Source organism: Neophocaena asiaeorientalis, unplaced genomic scaffold (genome assembly GCF_003031525.2).
Source record: "Neophocaena asiaeorientalis asiaeorientalis breed wild unplaced genomic scaffold, Neophocaena_asiaeorientalis_V1.1 scaffold547, whole genome shotgun sequence".
Taxonomy (NCBI): domain Eukaryota; kingdom Metazoa; phylum Chordata; class Mammalia; order Artiodactyla; family Phocoenidae; genus Neophocaena; species Neophocaena asiaeorientalis.
The window spans coordinates 4,170,948-4,189,174 of NW_020185330.1; the positions used below are offsets into that span (position 1 = coordinate 4,170,948).

Below are 18,227 nucleotides of genomic sequence, written 5' to 3' on the forward strand. Positions count from 1 at the left end.
AAAAAAAAAAAAAAAGGAACAAAGCCTCCTTCTTGGCCTGCAAGGCCTTAGAGCCTTGGAATTTTAGATTTGAAGAATTAATGTAAAGGAGGGGCAAATTCTCTTCTTATCCTTAATATTTCTTTTATAGTAATTAAAAACTTAAAAGGGACGAGTTCATTTTTGCCAGCCCATTTTATACTTCATCTTTTTCTGTGTCTTTTGTGTAGCCTCGTCTTTTCTGTCCTGTGTTTTCTTTTCTTTTTTTATAAATTTATTTATTTTATTTTTTTAAATTTTTGCCTGCGTTGGGTCTTCATTGCTGCACACAGGCTTTCTCTAGTTGTGGCGAGCGGGGGCTACTCTTTGTTGCGGTGTGTGGGCTTCTTATTGCGGTGGCTTGTCTTGTTGCAGAGCACGGGCTCTAGGCACGTGGGCTCAGTAGTTGTGGCACACGGCCAGAGTTGCTCCACGGCATATGGGGTCTTCACGGACCAGGGCTCAACCCGTGTCCCCTGCATTGGCAGGCAGATTCTTAACCACTGCACCATCAGGGACGTCCCTGTCTTGTGTTTTCTGAATTCAGTAATTCTTTAACTATTAGCAGTCTTCAAACATGGATCATCTTCCTAAATTTTGGATCTAATTAATACTAATAGAATTCTGTTTCTGAAGTAGTTTTACCTCATGCAGACTTGATAAAATTAATTTTTTTTTCTTTTTTGGTGATTTTATTTTAGCCTAATAAAGATGTTTTGGAACAAATGGAAAGATGGTAAGAGATTAAATTTTTAAAAAATATTTTAATGACTCATTTCTACCAAGTGTGAGATAGCAGAATTATTAACTATATTAATCTAAATTCTTAAAATTCTCTTTGTACTTCATAATGGAAGAGAGTGATGTACTATTGATTGATTTGGAATTACATTAAGTTTGTGGGTGTCATGTGTGGCCATGATTTACTTGTTTAGGCTAGCATGTAAGCATGCATTACTTGAATACAGTTTAGTTTTTGGTAAAGAGGGACTACCCTTGGACCATGACCAAAGATCCTTAGAAACCTTTCTAGAATAGAAAGTTTAGAAGGAAAAATGGGCATAGGAGTTGATCCATATAAAATATTTATTTAGAAATCATATTGTTTTCTTTGAAAAATAGTTCATACATGTGTTTTAAATTTATAATTTCAGCATTCAAGAAAAAGATGAGAAGTTGAAGACTGTAGAAGAATTACTTGAAACTGGACTTATTCAGGTGGCCACTAAAGAGGAAGAACTGAATGTAAAGAATTTTGTATATTTGTTTTCCTTATGATTATTCAGTGAACATGAAGTGGTTTTACTGTAATGTGTAATATTTTTCCCATACCTTTTAGTTACCCACATTTTATGAATTTATATGATGTCCTTTTTCATTAAATTTAAGATTTTATTATAAATACAAAAACGTGTAGTTACCTATAGCATTCACTGCCTTAATGAAGTAGATATTATTGTTATGGTTTGTAATATATGCTCCCCCACCTCCACCCATGCCCGAATTATAACCAAACAACAACTAGTTACAAGAATAACTAGTGGACTTAATAAGTTCATGAAATAGTATTGGAGGCCATAGAATGGAGAGAATGCAGTTTTATTTTATGATTATCATTAGCCTTAACTAACTTAATTTGGATAGGATTGCTGGAAGAAATAAGGTAAAAGGTGTATTTGATTTTAGGGAGAGAAGTGACTTGACAAGTGGTCTGTGTGGTTTTCAGGTTGTGGAAACATAAGTAGAAATACTTGTGAGGATAATTGAATTAAAGTCCATTTGCAGAATTGTAGACATACAGAGCAACTGAGATTTCTGGGCCTTCAGAGAGGAAAAGAAGCAGCTAGAGAAAAATGAGAAGCTAGCTGTTTTTTCAGAAAATAAAAGTATGTTGTGCTTATGTGTCTTTGAAAAAGGCAATAAGAACAGAAAATTCATCTCTGACAAAAGAAGTTCAAGACTTAAGGGCCAAGCAAAATGATCAGGTAATATATTTAGTAGATCCTGCAACCATTCTCTTTTAAACGTTGGGCAAACGTGTTATCAAATATAGCAGCAAGCCTTTTTTTTGTTCCTCCCTTCTCCAACATGGAATTTGTCAATTATAGTTTTAATCTGTGAATGATTGGTGACTTGATTATCAGTAATAGAAGCTGCAATTTATTAAATGCTTACTTTATGCCAGGCACTGGATAGAGTATTCTAGGTAGGATGTCATTGCTTGTTACTATAGTGATAAAAGGTTTTGAGTATACATATATAAAGTAAGACTCTAAATAATAGTAAAAGAGGTTACCTGAAGTTAGGAAATTTCCTTTTTTCTCCTTATCTGGTTAGAATCATTGAGTCAATAATTTTAATATTTATCTATTGGTTTTTCTTTTGACCTACACTTACCATAAGTAGCTTTAAAGCTGCTTACTTTCAAAGTGCTTTTCATTTTCATAATTATGACATTTAAAAAAATCTAGAAAGAATTACTTCCCAGGTTTACTTTTCCGGGGTTTTGGTGTAGTGGAAAATTTAAAGAACAACATACTTTTCTATTTATGACCCATTTATATTTTGAGCAAATTACCAAGTAGGATACCTTCCTATTTCTAGGTTTCCTTTGCATCTCTAGTTGAAGAACTTAAGAAAGTGTAAGTAATGACATTATTAAACTGGTCTTTTTCTTTTGGTCCAGTTTTATTAGTGCTCATAAATCTTGTTTTATTGTGCAATTAAGATGGCTAGGAGTTTTCATTGCTGGAATAAGGAGACTTAGCTGTGCTTTCCCAGTGCAGTTGTTAAAAAATCAGTTTCCATGATTGACTCCATTTATTAACTTGTGGCATCAAATTGTTAATTTTCTGTTTCTGCACTAGGAACTGTTAATGAACAGGTTATATTGGATAGAGATCAGTTCCTTGTATGTGTTGTTTTCTTGAAGTGTCTATAAAGTTTAATACCATAATTGTATGTAAGTCTTGCCATAGCTTTCAGAGCCCTAGAAACCTATACTGTTGAGAGGAACTCAGTTCTCCTTAGTATTCTTTGGGGTGCAAATCTTATATTCCCTGTGCACTTTGGAAACATGTCACCAGCTTCTCCTTGCGTGCATAGACTTCAGCCATCTGGTAGTTACTGCTTAATTCTCATTTAGGAAGAGCTTTAAGTATTTTTTTCCCCTTCTGTCTGCAAAATATGGTTGCTCTTTTACTTAAAATGGGAAGAGTTGATTTGGTGAGCCTATTAATGATTTGGTACTATTTTTATATCTTAGTTGGTAGATCTTGATGATTTCTCCTGAAGTTTAATAATGCATTTCTTTATCTAAGGATCCATGAAAAAGATGGAAAGATCAAGTCTGTGGAAGAGCTTCTGGAAGCTGAACTTCTCAAAGTTGCTAATAAGGAGAAAACTATTCAGGTATTGAGAGAGAGAAAACTTATGTTTTGCTTTTTTGTTTATCAACTTTAGTGAATACCATTTAATTTCATGTGTTTGTCTGTACATTGCATTTTATGTCAATTTCTGTGTTTCCATTGTCCAATCTTGTCTGTTTTGTCATTGTCAAGGATTTGAAACAGGAAATAGAGGCTCTAAAAGAAGAAATAGGAAATATCCAGCTTGAAAAGGCTCAACAGGTAAAAATCCCAGAGCCATAGCATGACAGATTCATTAGTGTATGCGTATTAATGAACTATTTGGTTTTTTTCTGTTACTCAGAAGAAAACTTTTAGTAGTGTGCTGTAAGTATATTGGGTTATGTGCTTTTTATTATTTTTGCCTGATTTGAGAAAATGTTTTAATATTTTAATCAACATATCTTTTAACTGTTTAAAGTTTTTTTTCTGGAAAGTTTTCTATATTAATGTTTCATTTTAGTTTGCCAACTTAAAAAAAAAAACACTTTGGTAAACCTTTTTTTTTTTGACTGCATGTTCCAAAACATTTTGTTATAGAATACGTATTGCTCAACCTTTGCCTATAGAATAAAGTACAGATTTCATTGGGGGATTTCAGAGGTAGATGTGGTTACTGGAAATAGATGGGTGGTTTTGGTGAATATAATCTGATAAGGTTTGATTGAAAAAAGTGGTGAGATTGCATGGAAGAGATGATTCATTCATTCATCCAACCAACAGATGCATTCAATATTTATTCAGTTCCTCCTACTTATCAAAGTACTATGTTAGTGGTTGGAGATAATGTGTTGAATGAAATAAGGTATGAGGAAAAGATTAAATTCCTAATATAGACTGAGAGTTCAGGAAGGTCTCCTTCTGAGGAACTGACATCTAAGCCAAGATCTGAAGGGACTGTGAGAAGGCAGTGGGGAATGAAAGGTACTATTGAACTGTGTATGGTAAGAAGAGGAGATTAAAGGACAATATAGAGTACTGTTGAGTAGTTGGGCTTGAAGAGTGGGAAGGAAAAGCGCTTTGACAAGATAGGGAGGTATGTGGACAGTTAATATTCTAATTTTCACAATTCAAAAAAGTATCACATTGTTTAGACTTATTCATAACCATATTCCTAGTCTCTTCTACCCCCCTCATTTTTAATTTATTACTCTTACTGTCATTGGAGCCAAGAGAAGGTGAAATCAAGTCATCTCTGTTTTGGCTAGGTCTTTGTAATTTGAAGTGTGCACATTTTAAGGTTTACCATAGAGCCTATTAAGGTAAACTGAAAGGATTATGAATTGCTTTTTTTCTGCTTCTTTCTTTATATTTTAGTTATCTATCACTTCTCAAGTTCAAGAACTTCAGAACTTGTAAGTACCATTTGCCTCATTTCCCTTTAATATCTCTCTTCCACAAGTTAAACATAATTATAATGAAAATTGTAGCTCCTTTTTATTTGATTTCAAGTAATATTTTAAAGAACATCGGGCTTCCCTGGTGGCGCATTGGTTGAGAGTCCGCCTGCCGATGCAGGGGACACGGGTTCGTGCCCAGGTCCGGGAAGATCCCACATGCTGTGGAGCGGCTGGGCCCGTGAGCCATGGCCACTGAGCCTGCGGGTCCGGAGCCTGTTGGTCCGCAACGGGAGAGGCCACAACAGTGAGAGTCCCGCATACCGCAAAACAAACAAACAAACAAACGAAAAACCCCATCAAATTATATCTCACAAAGGCCTCAAAGTCTTAAATTTTTCATTAGGATTGAACCTATAGGTTTTTTGATGGGAATGGGGATAGAGTGGAAGTCTTATTTTTCTGCTTTATAATCTGAATGTGACCTTCAACTGACATGTTGCTCTTTGCCCATTTTAATAGCCACTGTGAAACTGGTTATATATTTCATACCCAAACTAGTTGTGATAAGCTAAATTTGCTGGTATTAACTTAAACAGGGTGTTAAGGGGTGGGAGTAGAGCTACTGCTTAATTAGATATCTCCAAAATCTTATATGCCTTTATACTTGAAATATTTATTTTTTAGTTTATTTAATCAGTTCGGGTTATGAGTACAACCTAAAATACGCTTTTCCAGTCTCCAGTATTTTTACTTTGTTTAGTCATGTAACATTTTCACTGATAGTTCTTAACTTATTGTTAGATTAAAAGGAAAGGAGGAACAGATGAATACCATGAAGATTGTTTTAGAAGAGAAGGAGAAAGACCTAGCCAATAAAGGGAAATGGTTACAGGTGAGAAGTTAAAAACAATAGTAAACACCTTTTTTATACTTGAATATCACTTTTATATAGACTTATTCTTTTTCAGGATCTTCAAGAAGAAAATGAATCTTTGAAAGCTCACGTTCAGGAGGTAGCACAACATAACTTGCGAGAGGTATAGTATAAACAGATTACCAGCATATTTTATAAAACATGAGGAATCTTTATTTTACTGTACTAGGAAGCAAAGAAGTTAATATGTTCTCTGAGTTTTTTGCCATAAAAATTACTATAGTATCATTGTTTTGTTGTTGATAAAATAACTTATCCCTTTCAAGTCTACTACTGCCTCATTTGTCAACCTAAGTCTGAAAGAATTTCCTCTCCTTACTTTTTCAGATGGACTCTTATTCTCATTTTTAAGCCTGTGTTTAATTGGTGTATTAATCTGTAATCCTTTAACAAATGGATATTAACAACTAAGTTAAATAAAGAAAATCCATTCTTTGTTTTATGAATGGCCCAATCTTAAATTTACCACATATAATTGTGTTTTTATTTTACTGGTGAGTGATTCTATAGATCATATATTGTAGAACCTGATCTTTTTCATGTTATAATTAAAAATGTGAATCTGTTTCTTAGGCATGTTCTGCCTCACGATTTGAAGAACTTGAGATTGTGTAAGTATACTTTTAGCCAGCATTTTAAAGAGGAACTTCTCAATATTTTCTAGACTGTCCTTGAATATTATGATGAGTTTCTCCTAAGTTATTAACTTTCTTGTTAAGTAGGAATTATAGTCCAGGGGCAAATAAGTTAAATCTCTGTTTGGTATAATAAAACAGAGGCCTTTCAAATGCTTTCTGATACCTGGAGACTTTATCTTTTCCAAATCCTTCAAATGCATTTTCTGAGATGCTCTTTCTGCTAATATAGACTGGTTGGTTTTATTTAAGTTTTCTCTCTCTCTCTCTCTTTCTAAATGAAGTATGTAATTATTATAAAGAGAGGTTAAATTTATTTCAAATCAAAATCATTTTTAGTATTTGAAAGAATAACATCTCTGAATTAACCAGAAGATAATCTTAGCCATAATCTTGACAATGAATATTGAATCTTTCTATAAAAGTAACTTGCCTTTGGGGGAAAATAGTATCTGTTGTTGTATCAGTTAATGCTGTGCCGATTAGTAAAAATACTGAATCTGATGAGCATAGGAGGGATCAGTCTTAATAGATGTTATCCTAGACAATTTTTATCCTATGAAGTCTGTTTTCTTAAACTAAATCAGTCTACAGTGGTAAGAAAGGTATCTGTACTTCATTGTTTTGGCCTTCTATCAATTACTTTTAAGAGATTTTTCCTTTGATGTAATCTCATCAGTCTTTATTGATGTTTAAGAAGTGGCCCTTTGAAACTGTATCTTTAAAAAAGTAAGATATTGAAGATATTTATTAGGTCATTATCTTTATGGAGAAAAAGGAGATGTCTTTATTGGCACTAAGATTGCTCATATGTACAACTAGCTGTTTATCTTATGGGCATTATATAACTGTCAAGGTGCTTTTCTATCATTTGCTAATAGAAAGCTTAGAGACAACGTTTGAGGCCTATTTGTAGTAGGTATATAGATCATTAAAGTATGATTTTAGATTTATTTCTACCTCACATTAAAGAAAATTAATGTAATATTTGGGGGGGCATTTTTAGGTTTACAGAAAAAATTGAGAGAGCAGTACAGAGAATTTCTATATACCCTCCTTCCCCATTTTTCTTATTTACATCTTGCATTTGTGTGGTAATTTGTTACAACTGATGAAGCAAATCAATATATTGCTATTAACTAAAGTCCATAGTATCCATTAGTGTTCACGCTTTTTTACATTCTAGGGGTTTTTGACCAATGTATGATGACATGTATCCATCATTACAGTATTATAAAAAAAAGTTTTACCGTCCTAAAATTCTCCTGTGCTCCACCGATTCACCTAACTAAACATAACGTCTTTGTAAAAATTCTAGGTTGAAAGAAAAGGAAAATGAAATGAAGAGATTAGAAACTGTGCTAAAAGAAAGGGAGAGTGATCTTTCTAGAAAAACAAAGCTGTTACAGGTAAATATGTTTATACTTAAAATTATCATGTGAGTTACTGTCTTTGCATGTTTGAAAACAATTTTAACTACTGCAAAAGAAAATTGAATGCAAAATGACATTCCCTCCTACCCAGATACTGGGTCTCATTCCTCAGAGGTAACTACTATCAATTATTTATATATCTTTTGAGCAAGCGCCCATGCATAAAATGTGTGTGTGTGTGTGTGTGTGTACTTAATAGTTTTTAAACATATTGTATTTAATCATACACAATTTTGTATTTTGCTCCCCCCACCCAATTAATAATGTTTTTGAGGTCCTTCCACATAAGCACATTTTTATCTTTAATGTTGAATGGCTTCATGGTATTCTTTTGTATGATTGTATTATCATTTATACAACCAGTCCTGGTTTATGGATACTTATATTATTTAGAGTTGTGTTTCCTGTTACAACAGTTCTATGGTGAATATCCTTACACACACATTTTCAGTACTTATGCTACTATACTATATCTGTATTTATAATTCCTACAAGTGAGATTTTGGGTTTTATGCAGAGGGGTTTTTTCCTTCTTGAAAGTGATAGTTAAAATAGAAAATAGTATCTCTTCATCTTCATGTAGTTAGTATTGAAAGTCCTTACAAAACATTGTTTTGAAGTAATAGGAAATTTTAGATGTCTGCACTGTCTCAGATACTTGTGCTCACATTTCATGCTCCAAGGGTTGGTTCTGTCACATTCCCTTTCCTTCCCAAGTAGGTTCATTTTAAATTTTGTCATATAATGCTAAATTGTCCTCCAAAGTGTTTTTACTAATTTATACTCTCCAACAGACTAAATTACAACTAAACTAAATTGCACTAAATTAAACAACCAAACTGCAACAACTAAATTACGCTTTCCAACAGAGAGCCATTTACTTTTCATCCTCTTCCACACTGATGAAGATGAAAACATTTGATATTATGCTTGAAAGATGGTCAGATTATTGGAATTTGCATTTGATAGAGAAGTTAAGCACTCATCATTTGTATATGAATTGGCCTGTAATTTTTCCTACATTTTCCCCTCTGGGTTGATTTTTTCTTGCTAATTTATAAGATCCTTTTAACATAGTAAGGGAAGTTAGCCTTCTTGTCATATGAGGTGATTTATTTTAGTTTTTCTTTTGACTTAATTCCTGCCCCCGCCCCCCCGCTTTGGAAATTTTTATGTACTGAAATGTTAAGTAGTTTGCTGAGTTTGAAATGAAAGTTACCTCTGACTCTATGATCATAAAAATGTTTTCACGTGTTTTCTTCTAATATTATGTTTATAATTTATTTTTTTTTTGCTTAGATGTTTTATTCACATGTAATTTATTGGAGTAAGTTATAAGAATAGCATTTCAACCTTAAAAAAAATAAAAGACTAGCCACATTATTAAATAATCGATTATTACTTGACTGCAGTGGCTCTGTCCCCTGCCTGGAACATTCAGCAATATTTGGAGACATTTTTGGTTATCACAGCTGGCGGAGGGGTGCTACTGCATCCAGTAAATGGAGGCTGTGGATGCTGCTGAACATCTTACAGTATGTGGGCGGCCCCCATAATAAAAAAAAATACGGCCCAAAATACCAGTAGGACTTGCCCTACTGATCTGAGGTGTCACCCTGTAGTAAATTCTGTCATGTGTTTGGGTCTGTTTCTGGATCCTGTTTTCTTCCATTGAGACATACCCACTCCCAGGCTAGAACTGAATAATTGAATTATTCTAATTTTATAATTTTTTTTTTTTTTTTTGCGGTATGCGGACCCCTCTCTGCTGTGGCCTCTCCCGTCGCAGAGCACAAGCTCTGGTCACGCAGGCTCAGCGGCCATGGCCCACAGGCCCAGCCGCTCCACGGCATGTGGGATCCTCCCAGACCGGGCACGAACCAGTGTCCCCTGCATCGGCAGGCGGACTCTCAATTATAATGTATTTTAATATAGGGCTTATTACACCCTTTAAAAATTGTAACTGTTATAGAATTTGCCTGGTTTGTATGATACGTTTTAAAGCTTATGTGGAAAATAAAAGCTCTGTCCGTGTGTTCATGTTTAATTTTTGTTTAAATAGGAAGTACAAGATGAAAACAAACTGTTTAAATCCCAAATTGAGGAGCTTAAGCAGCAGAACTACCAACAGGTAGGTACTGTTAGATGCCTTGCCTTTTATTTATGTGGTAAAAAACTTTATGACTCATGACCGTAAGTATTACCATTTTGCCTTTTCATTGAGAATAAAGTATGTGTTGTTTTATTTATAAGTGTTTATCAAATTTCCTAAAAAACAAAGCAGTTTGCTGTGCTATAGCCAAGATAAGATAATCTATAATTTATAAAGTATACACAAATAACATTACTATCTGTATTCCAGCTCTGTTATGTATCTGTGTGTGTATGTTTTCAGATCCTTTAGAATGCCTTTCTTAGCAAGTCAGATAAAATCATGTAGAGGTCAGCTTAAAAACATGTGTATACCCTACTTCCCCTTTCCGCAAACAAAAACATCTATAATTGGAGAGAAACTAAGAAATGTGTAATATTATAAGTAATAATTTACCACCATTTAAAATACTTTTTCAGAGTATAATTCTGCTTGGTAAAAATAAAATGTGTGATTTTTAAAAAAAATAATGTTAACCAAAATATTCTTTAAATTAATTTATATTATGAATGTATATGGATAAACTCGAAAGTATTTTGAAGGACAAAAGAATTAGAGTCCTTGTCGACAAGAAGCTTATAGTAGTTTCGTTTGGGAGATTGTAGTCATCAGGAATAAATACCATATGTGAAGGGCTATGTACCTTTACGTATTATATAAAATTAAATTTTTGTTACATGCAAGTTAACTAACTTTTCCATACTTTTCCTTCATTAATGGTATTTTTTTGACTTTTGGAAGCTTAGTGTAGTCAAATATGAATTACGCATTATGAAAATTTAAGGTATTAACTCAGTGCTTTGCACATGATAGGAAATTTATAAATGTTTGTTAAATGAAGAGTTTAAGAATATAGTGACAATGAAGATTTGATTTAGCACTCAGTACATTGTATAAATGTGTACATGTTTTTATTAAAATTACTTTTTGATGGCATATAGAATATATGATATTTTTACCTTTGGTGTTGTCTCAGTTTATGTCTGAGAACAGATTTAATTTTTTTGAAGTCCTCTAGAAAGCTGTGTTTGAAAATAACATTTAACTGTTTTAATAGGCATCTTCTTTTCCCCCTCATGAAGAACTATTAAAAGTGTAAGTAATAATTCTTATTCACAATTTGGGACGTGGCAACTGTTTTTCTTTACTAAACAGTTCTCAGATAAGCAATTTGATGTAACTGCAAATGCTCCCCTAATTTTTACAGTTCTATTTGGATTTCTTGGACTGTAGGTCATTACACACATTTAGCTGTGCCTTTGTCTGAGCTAAATGTACCTTTTATGGTACTTGGATTTCTTTGAACATTTTTTTTTCTTTTTTCTTTTTTTTTTTTCTTTTGTGTTACGCGGGCCTCTCCCGTTGCGGAGCGCAGGCTCAGCAGCCATGGCTCACGGGCCCAGCTGCTCTGCGGCATGTGGGATCCTCCTGGACCGGGGCATGAACCCGTGTCCCCTGCATCGGCAGGCGGACTCTCAACCACTGCGCCACCAGGGAGGCCCTTTTTGAACATTTTGTTGAGGGTGATAACTGGTTTTTCAGGCATTCAGAAAATACCTAATCACATTTAACTATATTTTGAAGGCTTTACTGATTTACCTTAAATTATCTCAATTATCCTCCTGATATCTTTGTGGAATTGAATGGTGCACATTTTGGTTTAGCTTCTGCGTTAAAAAAGCAAATCTTGTAATCTTTATGGTTACTCTCTTTTAAGGAGTTTTTTTTTTTTAACTGAAACATTTTTGTTGTGGGTCAGTATTTTTCTCTAAGAGGCTGCTTTTAAGGTCATTTCAGGTAAGTTGGTATGTTTCAACATGTTAAATGTCAACCACGTGAAGTATATTCAGTGATATATCTGTGTGTTCTTCCATCTTGACTTGTTTACACAGTTGGTAGTTTACTAGTTTAGAATTATTTACTATTAAATTGAGTCTTGAGTTTGACTGTATAGAGCATATGTGGGCCACGTAGTTTCATATTCTTTTTTTCCTTTTTTCCCTACAGTTCTTTAAAAACATAAAATCAGCTCTTGGCTCAAGGACCATACAAAATCAGACTGTGGGTCATGCCCTGAACCCTAGTTTGCCAACCCCTTATATCGAGCCTTATTCTTAGGGAAGAGCGATTTGTACTTTAATTTTCTACCCAAGCCTCCTCTCAGCTATTACAGAATCAAATTGTGACTCTTTGCCATTTCTTTCTGTATTTCTGAGAAGTAACTAACTTATTTGATAGAACCAGAAAAACATGAATCCTAAGACTGTTCTTTTTTTGTCTTTTTTTTATGGTACGTGGGCCTCTCACTGTTGTGGCCTCTCCCGTTGTGGAGCACAGGCTCCGGACGTGGAGGCTCAGCAGCCATGGCTCACGGGCCCAGCCGCTCCGCGGCATGTGGGATCCTCCCGGACCAGGGCACGAACCCGTGTCCCCTGCATCGGCAGGCAGACTCTCAACCACTGCGCCACCAGGGAAGCCCCCAAGACTGTTTTGAAAATGAAAAGAGAACACCTACCTCACGTTAATATTATGCTTTTATTGTGGCTTAGCCACTTAAAGTCATAATTGATTTCATTACCTTCTGGGGAAAAAAAATATTTAAGGGAATGTGTCTACATCAGTTTTTACTCCTCTGAAAATAGCTACTTCACTGCCCTAGATAAAAATAGAAGTGACTACAACTACAGCTGTTCATGTATTCATGAACTGTTTCTTAGGGGATGATTTTTCTTTAGCATAAATGTCAGTATATCATATTGTAAAAATTTATTTGAAAGGTTATTTCTGAAAACAGGAATTCATGGATAGGCTTTCTGTGGTAACTGGTTAAGCTTAAGGAGTTTGCCTGTTAGGTTAATGCATTTTTCAAAGTATCATCTACTTGCTGTTTTTATTGTAGTAACAAATAATATGTTCACTGTTTACCTAAAATATTGTTATATATATTCATGTTCTGGTTTAGAATTTCAGAAAGAGAGAAAGAAATAACTGGTCTCCAGAATGAGTTAGCTTCTTTGAAGGATGCTGTTGAACACCAGAGGAAGAAAAACAATGTAAGCAAATTTTTATCAGAATAAAGCTTTTTATTCTTATTATTTCACTGAAATATCATGGTTAAGAATTTTTTAATCAACTTTTACTTTAGATTTCTTAATCTTTGTAGGAAAGTACTGTTTTGTGTGTAGGTTTTATGAGAGGATTATTGGGGAAACCACTTTATTAGAGAGTGGATTTTTTAATGAATAAATGAAAAGTCCATTTTGTACATGTCTGAATATCATTTTAAATGTTGACATTACAATTATTACAGCTACAGATTTTTTTTTAAACTATACTTGACTTTCTGTTAAACTTTTTTTTTTTTTTTTTGCGGTACGCGGGGCTCTCACTGTTGTGGCCTCTCCCGTTGCAGAGCACAGGCTCTGGACGCGCAGGCTCAGCGGCCATGGCTCACGGGCCCAGCCGCTCCGTGGCATGTGGGATCTTCCCGGACCGGGGCATGAACCCGTATCCCCTGCATCGGCAGGCGGACTCTCAACCACTGCGCCACCAGGGAAGCCCATCTGTTAAACTTTTATCTGGAAAAATTATTCTTTCAGTTCAGTATCTTAAAATTAAAGGTTTTTGTTCTTATTTTGATTGGGCTAGCCTTTTTGTAAACTGAAAATAATGCCAGTATTCAAACCTAGTATTTTCAATAATTAAATGTCTTTCAAAGTCTTCTGCCACCTCCCTTTTTAAATTGAGAGGTGTTTCAAATTTTGGTAATTAAGCATATTAGAGGGCTCAAAACCTGAATACATTTAGGTTAGAATGGAAGGGATAGTGAAATATTGACAAGTAGTAAATTTAGATGAGTTTCTTAAATTCTCTCTGACCAGAGGATGACACCTTTAAGTAGAATGCAAGTGTTCTTGTTAGACGAGGAATTTTTGCACACAAAAGTATCATTGTTAAGACTTAAGGTCAGAAATGTTATTGAAATCTAAGCGGGTATTTTCTAATGAAAGCTAATTTTTCAAAGTTTGCGTTAATTTGTTAATTTAACAAGTTGACATGTTCCTGCTCCTCTGAGTTTGTCAAAATTAGGTATGTGAATTGCCCTTTGTGTGTTTGTGTAACATTACTAATAGCATTGCTTGGCCAGAAAACCTAAGCTCAATTTGCCAGTATTACTGTTACCATCTTAACTGTGTTTTATTATCGGGATTCTGAGATAAGGAAGGTATGGTAATGCCAGTCTAATGCCTCAGCAGCAGCAGTGCTGGAGGCACTGAAGTGTGTGAAAAGAGCCAGGACACTGGAGGCCAGCAGACTGCAACGTCAGTCCATTCTAGTTCTGCCCCCTCATTTGCTGTGTACACTTGGTCACATTTATTAACCTATCTGAGCTGTGGTTTTGCCATCTATAAAATGGGAATAAATACCTCTTAGGGTTGTTATGAGGATTAATGAAAATTTTTGTGACGTGCCAAGTACAGTGTTGGGCACATAAGTAAGCATTCAATAGATGGTGATTATTGGCTTTTTAGTTTTTGTTTTTAATCTGTTTAGATTTCTAAATCTGAAGAAAGGCTGAAATATAGCAGATTGTCCTTATTAGTATTTGCTAATGAAATGCTGTTGAAATAGATCTTTCAGAACTCAGTTTCCAAAGGCCTCTGTTTCTCTTTCTAGCCTCCTCGTTTGCCTTGATCAAGTAGCTCATACAGTTCCTGTCAGGTTGCTTTTTGGTATGCACATTTGACCATGCCAAGAAAGATAGAGAAATACAGTGAATTCCTATGTCATTCCTAGGTAGACTTGAAATGTGTTAAATCAATAAAACATATTTAGAGAAAAAAATGTTATGCTGCAGTGGAAAGTCCCATGAGTGATACTGGGTCCTGTTTAAAAATCACACATAAAGCTTTTTGTAATACTTGTGTATTTGTTCTGTCCTTAATCCTCTAATATTCAATGTACCTGAAATTATATTTGTAATCTTGGTTTCTGTGTTTACTTTTGAATGCTTTTTCTTCCTTGTTATATGTGCATAGTAATTACTTTAAAGCTGGCATATTTGGTGTGTATACTAAAACATGGGAAGTGGGCATCTTTATTTTCTCATTCAAACTTCTAAACATTGCTTTTTATTTTTTTGCTAATATACATATTTTCCCATTGAAATAATTTTGCAGTAAGCAGCAGTTAAATGCAGTGCAAAATACTGATGAAGCAAAAAGCAAAAATCTTTCAATAATGGATAAACTGAAATCATTCTTTCTAAAAATGATTAGGACCTTCGGGAGAAAAACTGGGAAGCAATGGAAGCATTGGCATCAACTGAAAAAATGCTGCAGGACAAAGTGAACAAGACTTCCAAGGTTGTAATGCTAACTACTAGAAACAATCCACTGAACAGAGAAAATCTGCAGCTTGTCTTAAAATCAGACTAAAGCATTTAATTTTACTGCAATTTGAATATAAAATCTCCTTATCATCCACATTTATCACCACTGTCATCTCTGCTTTTTTTCATCTACTCCTTGAAGCTTTAATTTTGGGCATGCTGTTTTGTTGTGATTACTTGATTGTTTGAGCTTTGGTGATTACTGCTTTAAGCTGATGAGTCTCAGGAAGCCTATGCTACCCATATAAGCTCTTCTTAGACAGAGTGTACCTCTTGGGTTGATTAAGACAACTTGGTGAAAACCCTGAGCCAAAAAAAACTAACTGAATTAACAAACACATTTGACTACCTAGAATGCACCTGTGATGCACAGTGGACTCTCCTAGGTTCTTTGAGGCACACCAAGATGACTCAGACAAGGTGGAAAATGATAAAAGCCTTCAGAAGTACAAGGACGGGATCAATTCTGGGTGTGTTATTGGGGATGCTTCCTTAGAAGAGATGGAATTAAAATTAAACTTTAGGTTTTGAAGTATCTGGGCAGTAATGATGCACATTTTATGTTTAGTATGGAATATTAATGTAAGGGATAATCCTCTTGACCAGAGTATGTAAAGTGCTTCTGAAACATATATCCCCCTCTGTCTTAAAAAAAGGTATTCTCCGTGAGTTCAAGTTGTTCCATGGATTTAAAGATTTCTAATGAGTTGTAATCGAGAAGTTGTTTTTAAAGATTGAGAGAAATAAATGTGCCAGTTCAGTCAAGCACTTTGAAAATTCCTACCAAGAATAAATGTGGAACAGAATTATTGAATTTCATATATGGGTTAATTAAAGTTCATTATGTTATTCAATTCAGCATTCTGTAAGTATTTTGTGTGCTAAGGTAATATGCTGAATTTTAAATGTAAGTCTTAGTGACATTTGAAGGACTTTTTTTTAAGCAGAATAGAATTTTAATAAATTTTTTTATCAATCATGTTTGTAGTTGTATTTCCTTTAGTGTAAATGGATTTGTATTTACTTATATACTTATTCTTCGGGCCCTAATTTTCACTAAAACCTTAATTTGAGATATCTGGCAGATATTGGAACCAGAGAAATCTAGGCCAGAGAGTAGAAAAATCTAGGCCAGGTAGGACGTTATTGTTTTATTGTCAGTGGTTGCAGTCAGCCCTGTCAGCAGTGGGGGTTCTGTATAGTTTCTGATTGTTTCTGTAACTTTGTTTTTCACTGTTAAGAGCTACCTTTTAGCCTTATTTTGTTAATGAGGCTGGTTATCTAGAAAGTGCTAAACTCTTAATATGCCATTCCTACAAGAAGTTATGTGCCACCTGTCATAGGCATTCTTGCATATTATGATGCCAAAAGAAAGCTAGAATTTGTTTCATCATGTGTTTGGTGGTGAATTTATATATATTTCAGAACTAATCACCAAGTGCATGATGGCTTCTCGCATGGCTGATGATCTACAGAGCATAGACTTTATACTCCTTCTCTATTTTAATGGAATTTAGACAGTCCTCAGATAGCATAGGTATAAAATGATGTTGATTGACCCCTGACTACAGGTTGTGCTGTAAGGAGTAAATGTTCTTGAGGACCTACTATTAATGACAGGTTCACATGAAAGGTACTTCACACATGTTACACTTAGGTAAAGATAGTAAGGAAATTATAATAATGCAGTTTTCAATATTAAAGTGGAATAGAAATTGCTATCCACAACCAAACTACTATGTCAAATGAAAACGTTTTACCTAAAATTGCTAGTACATCCTTGTGCTTCTTAGTTACAAGTTAGACACCTATTTCCTTTAGTTAGATTCTTTTTCCCTTGGGGAATTTTCAAAAAAGTTTCTGTTCCACAGTGTCTCTTTTCCTGATCTTATAGAGATTGCTCTGCCACTTCTATGGTCAGATGATAAAAATGAGCTCTTCATTGTTTCTGAATTAGCAGTTAATCATTTTCCTTAAATGAGTGTACCTTATTTTATGCAGTTAGGTGGATGTATCCCTGAAAAATAGTGGACTTTACTGAGTTATTGAAAATACTCCATTAAAACATCCATTTTTAAAATCCTGCCATTAATCCGAATAAAGTAACAGCTTTTTGTGTGTACAGAATATGATTAATCTCTAGCTTCTTATTGTGTAACTTTAGATTTTCATGTTATTAGATTTTCTTAAATTGAAGCGTGTGCATCTTAAATCCATAATAGATTTGAAAGATTGATTTAAATGGTGGGGGAAGATAGGGTTGAGATCTTGCTAGCTTGCTTGCCTTCTTGTCACCTGTTGAACTTCACCAGTGTTTTGAGATGATTTTCTTGGCTTGGTTTAGATGTGCATTTTTATATATGTCTTTTTTTGTTTTTTAATCTTGTAGAGATAGTTTGAATATTCGATTTTTATTTTTTCGTGTGATCAAGTCATTACCCTAATTTTGACAAACAATGCTTTTGAGTTAATAATTGATACCCATTAGACTTGGATTTAAGATCACCAAATCTAGACATGCATTTGTGATACTTATCTTTAAATTTAACAGCTGACAGAGTCCATACACACATGCCAGAGTTAGTCTTCTTGACGGCATTGGTGAAGTAGTGCACCATCAGTTTTTCCTCTTTCTCTTTACTCTTTTTCCCATATGTACACCTGTCAAATTTTGGTGGTTCCTTTTCCCCCGCCCCTTTGTTTAGCATAAATAGCTTCACCTGACCTTGAAACTGGAAGTATCAAAGTTGCCATTTTAATTCCATGGTCCATCAGTGATGCATTTTTTTGGAAAGAGATTTACCAGCCTAATAAGCCTCAGTTACGTCACCCAGATGCATATTTTTTGCATGCAGTTTGTTTTAACTGTAGGAATTATTTTTTGTGTTTTTGTTTGTTTTTTGAATTGTTCCTGGA

At 34.4% G+C, this 18,227-nt stretch overlaps 1 protein-coding gene across 5 annotated transcripts in view; it reads left to right on the forward strand.

The window, feature by feature from the left end:
- KTN1 (kinectin 1) overlaps nt 1-18,227 on the forward strand; it is a 119,352-nt gene that overhangs the window by 81,303 nt on the left and 19,822 nt on the right. For 3 of the 5 annotated variants that reach the window (XM_024734783.1, XM_024734785.1, XM_024734784.1), the window contains 15 exons: nt 720-754; nt 1,173-1,263; nt 1,935-2,003; nt 2,623-2,660; nt 3,339-3,429; nt 3,579-3,647; nt 4,743-4,780; nt 5,567-5,657; nt 5,734-5,802; nt 6,273-6,310; nt 7,653-7,743; nt 9,830-9,898; nt 10,977-11,014; nt 12,882-12,972; nt 15,199-15,285. In XM_024734783.1, the coding sequence (XP_024590551.1) occupies nt 720-754; nt 1,173-1,263; nt 1,935-2,003; nt 2,623-2,660; nt 3,339-3,429; nt 3,579-3,647; nt 4,743-4,780; nt 5,567-5,657; nt 5,734-5,802; nt 6,273-6,310; nt 7,653-7,743; nt 9,830-9,898; nt 10,977-11,014; nt 12,882-12,972; nt 15,199-15,285 (1,005 nt within the window). The remainder of the gene's footprint in view (nt 1-719; nt 755-1,172; nt 1,264-1,934; nt 2,004-2,622; nt 2,661-3,338; nt 3,430-3,578; nt 3,648-4,742; nt 4,781-5,566; nt 5,658-5,733; nt 5,803-6,272; nt 6,311-7,652; nt 7,744-9,829; nt 9,899-10,976; nt 11,015-12,881; nt 12,973-15,198; nt 15,286-18,227) is intronic. The other 2 variants (XM_024734786.1, XM_024734787.1) reach the window with 1 other exon arrangement.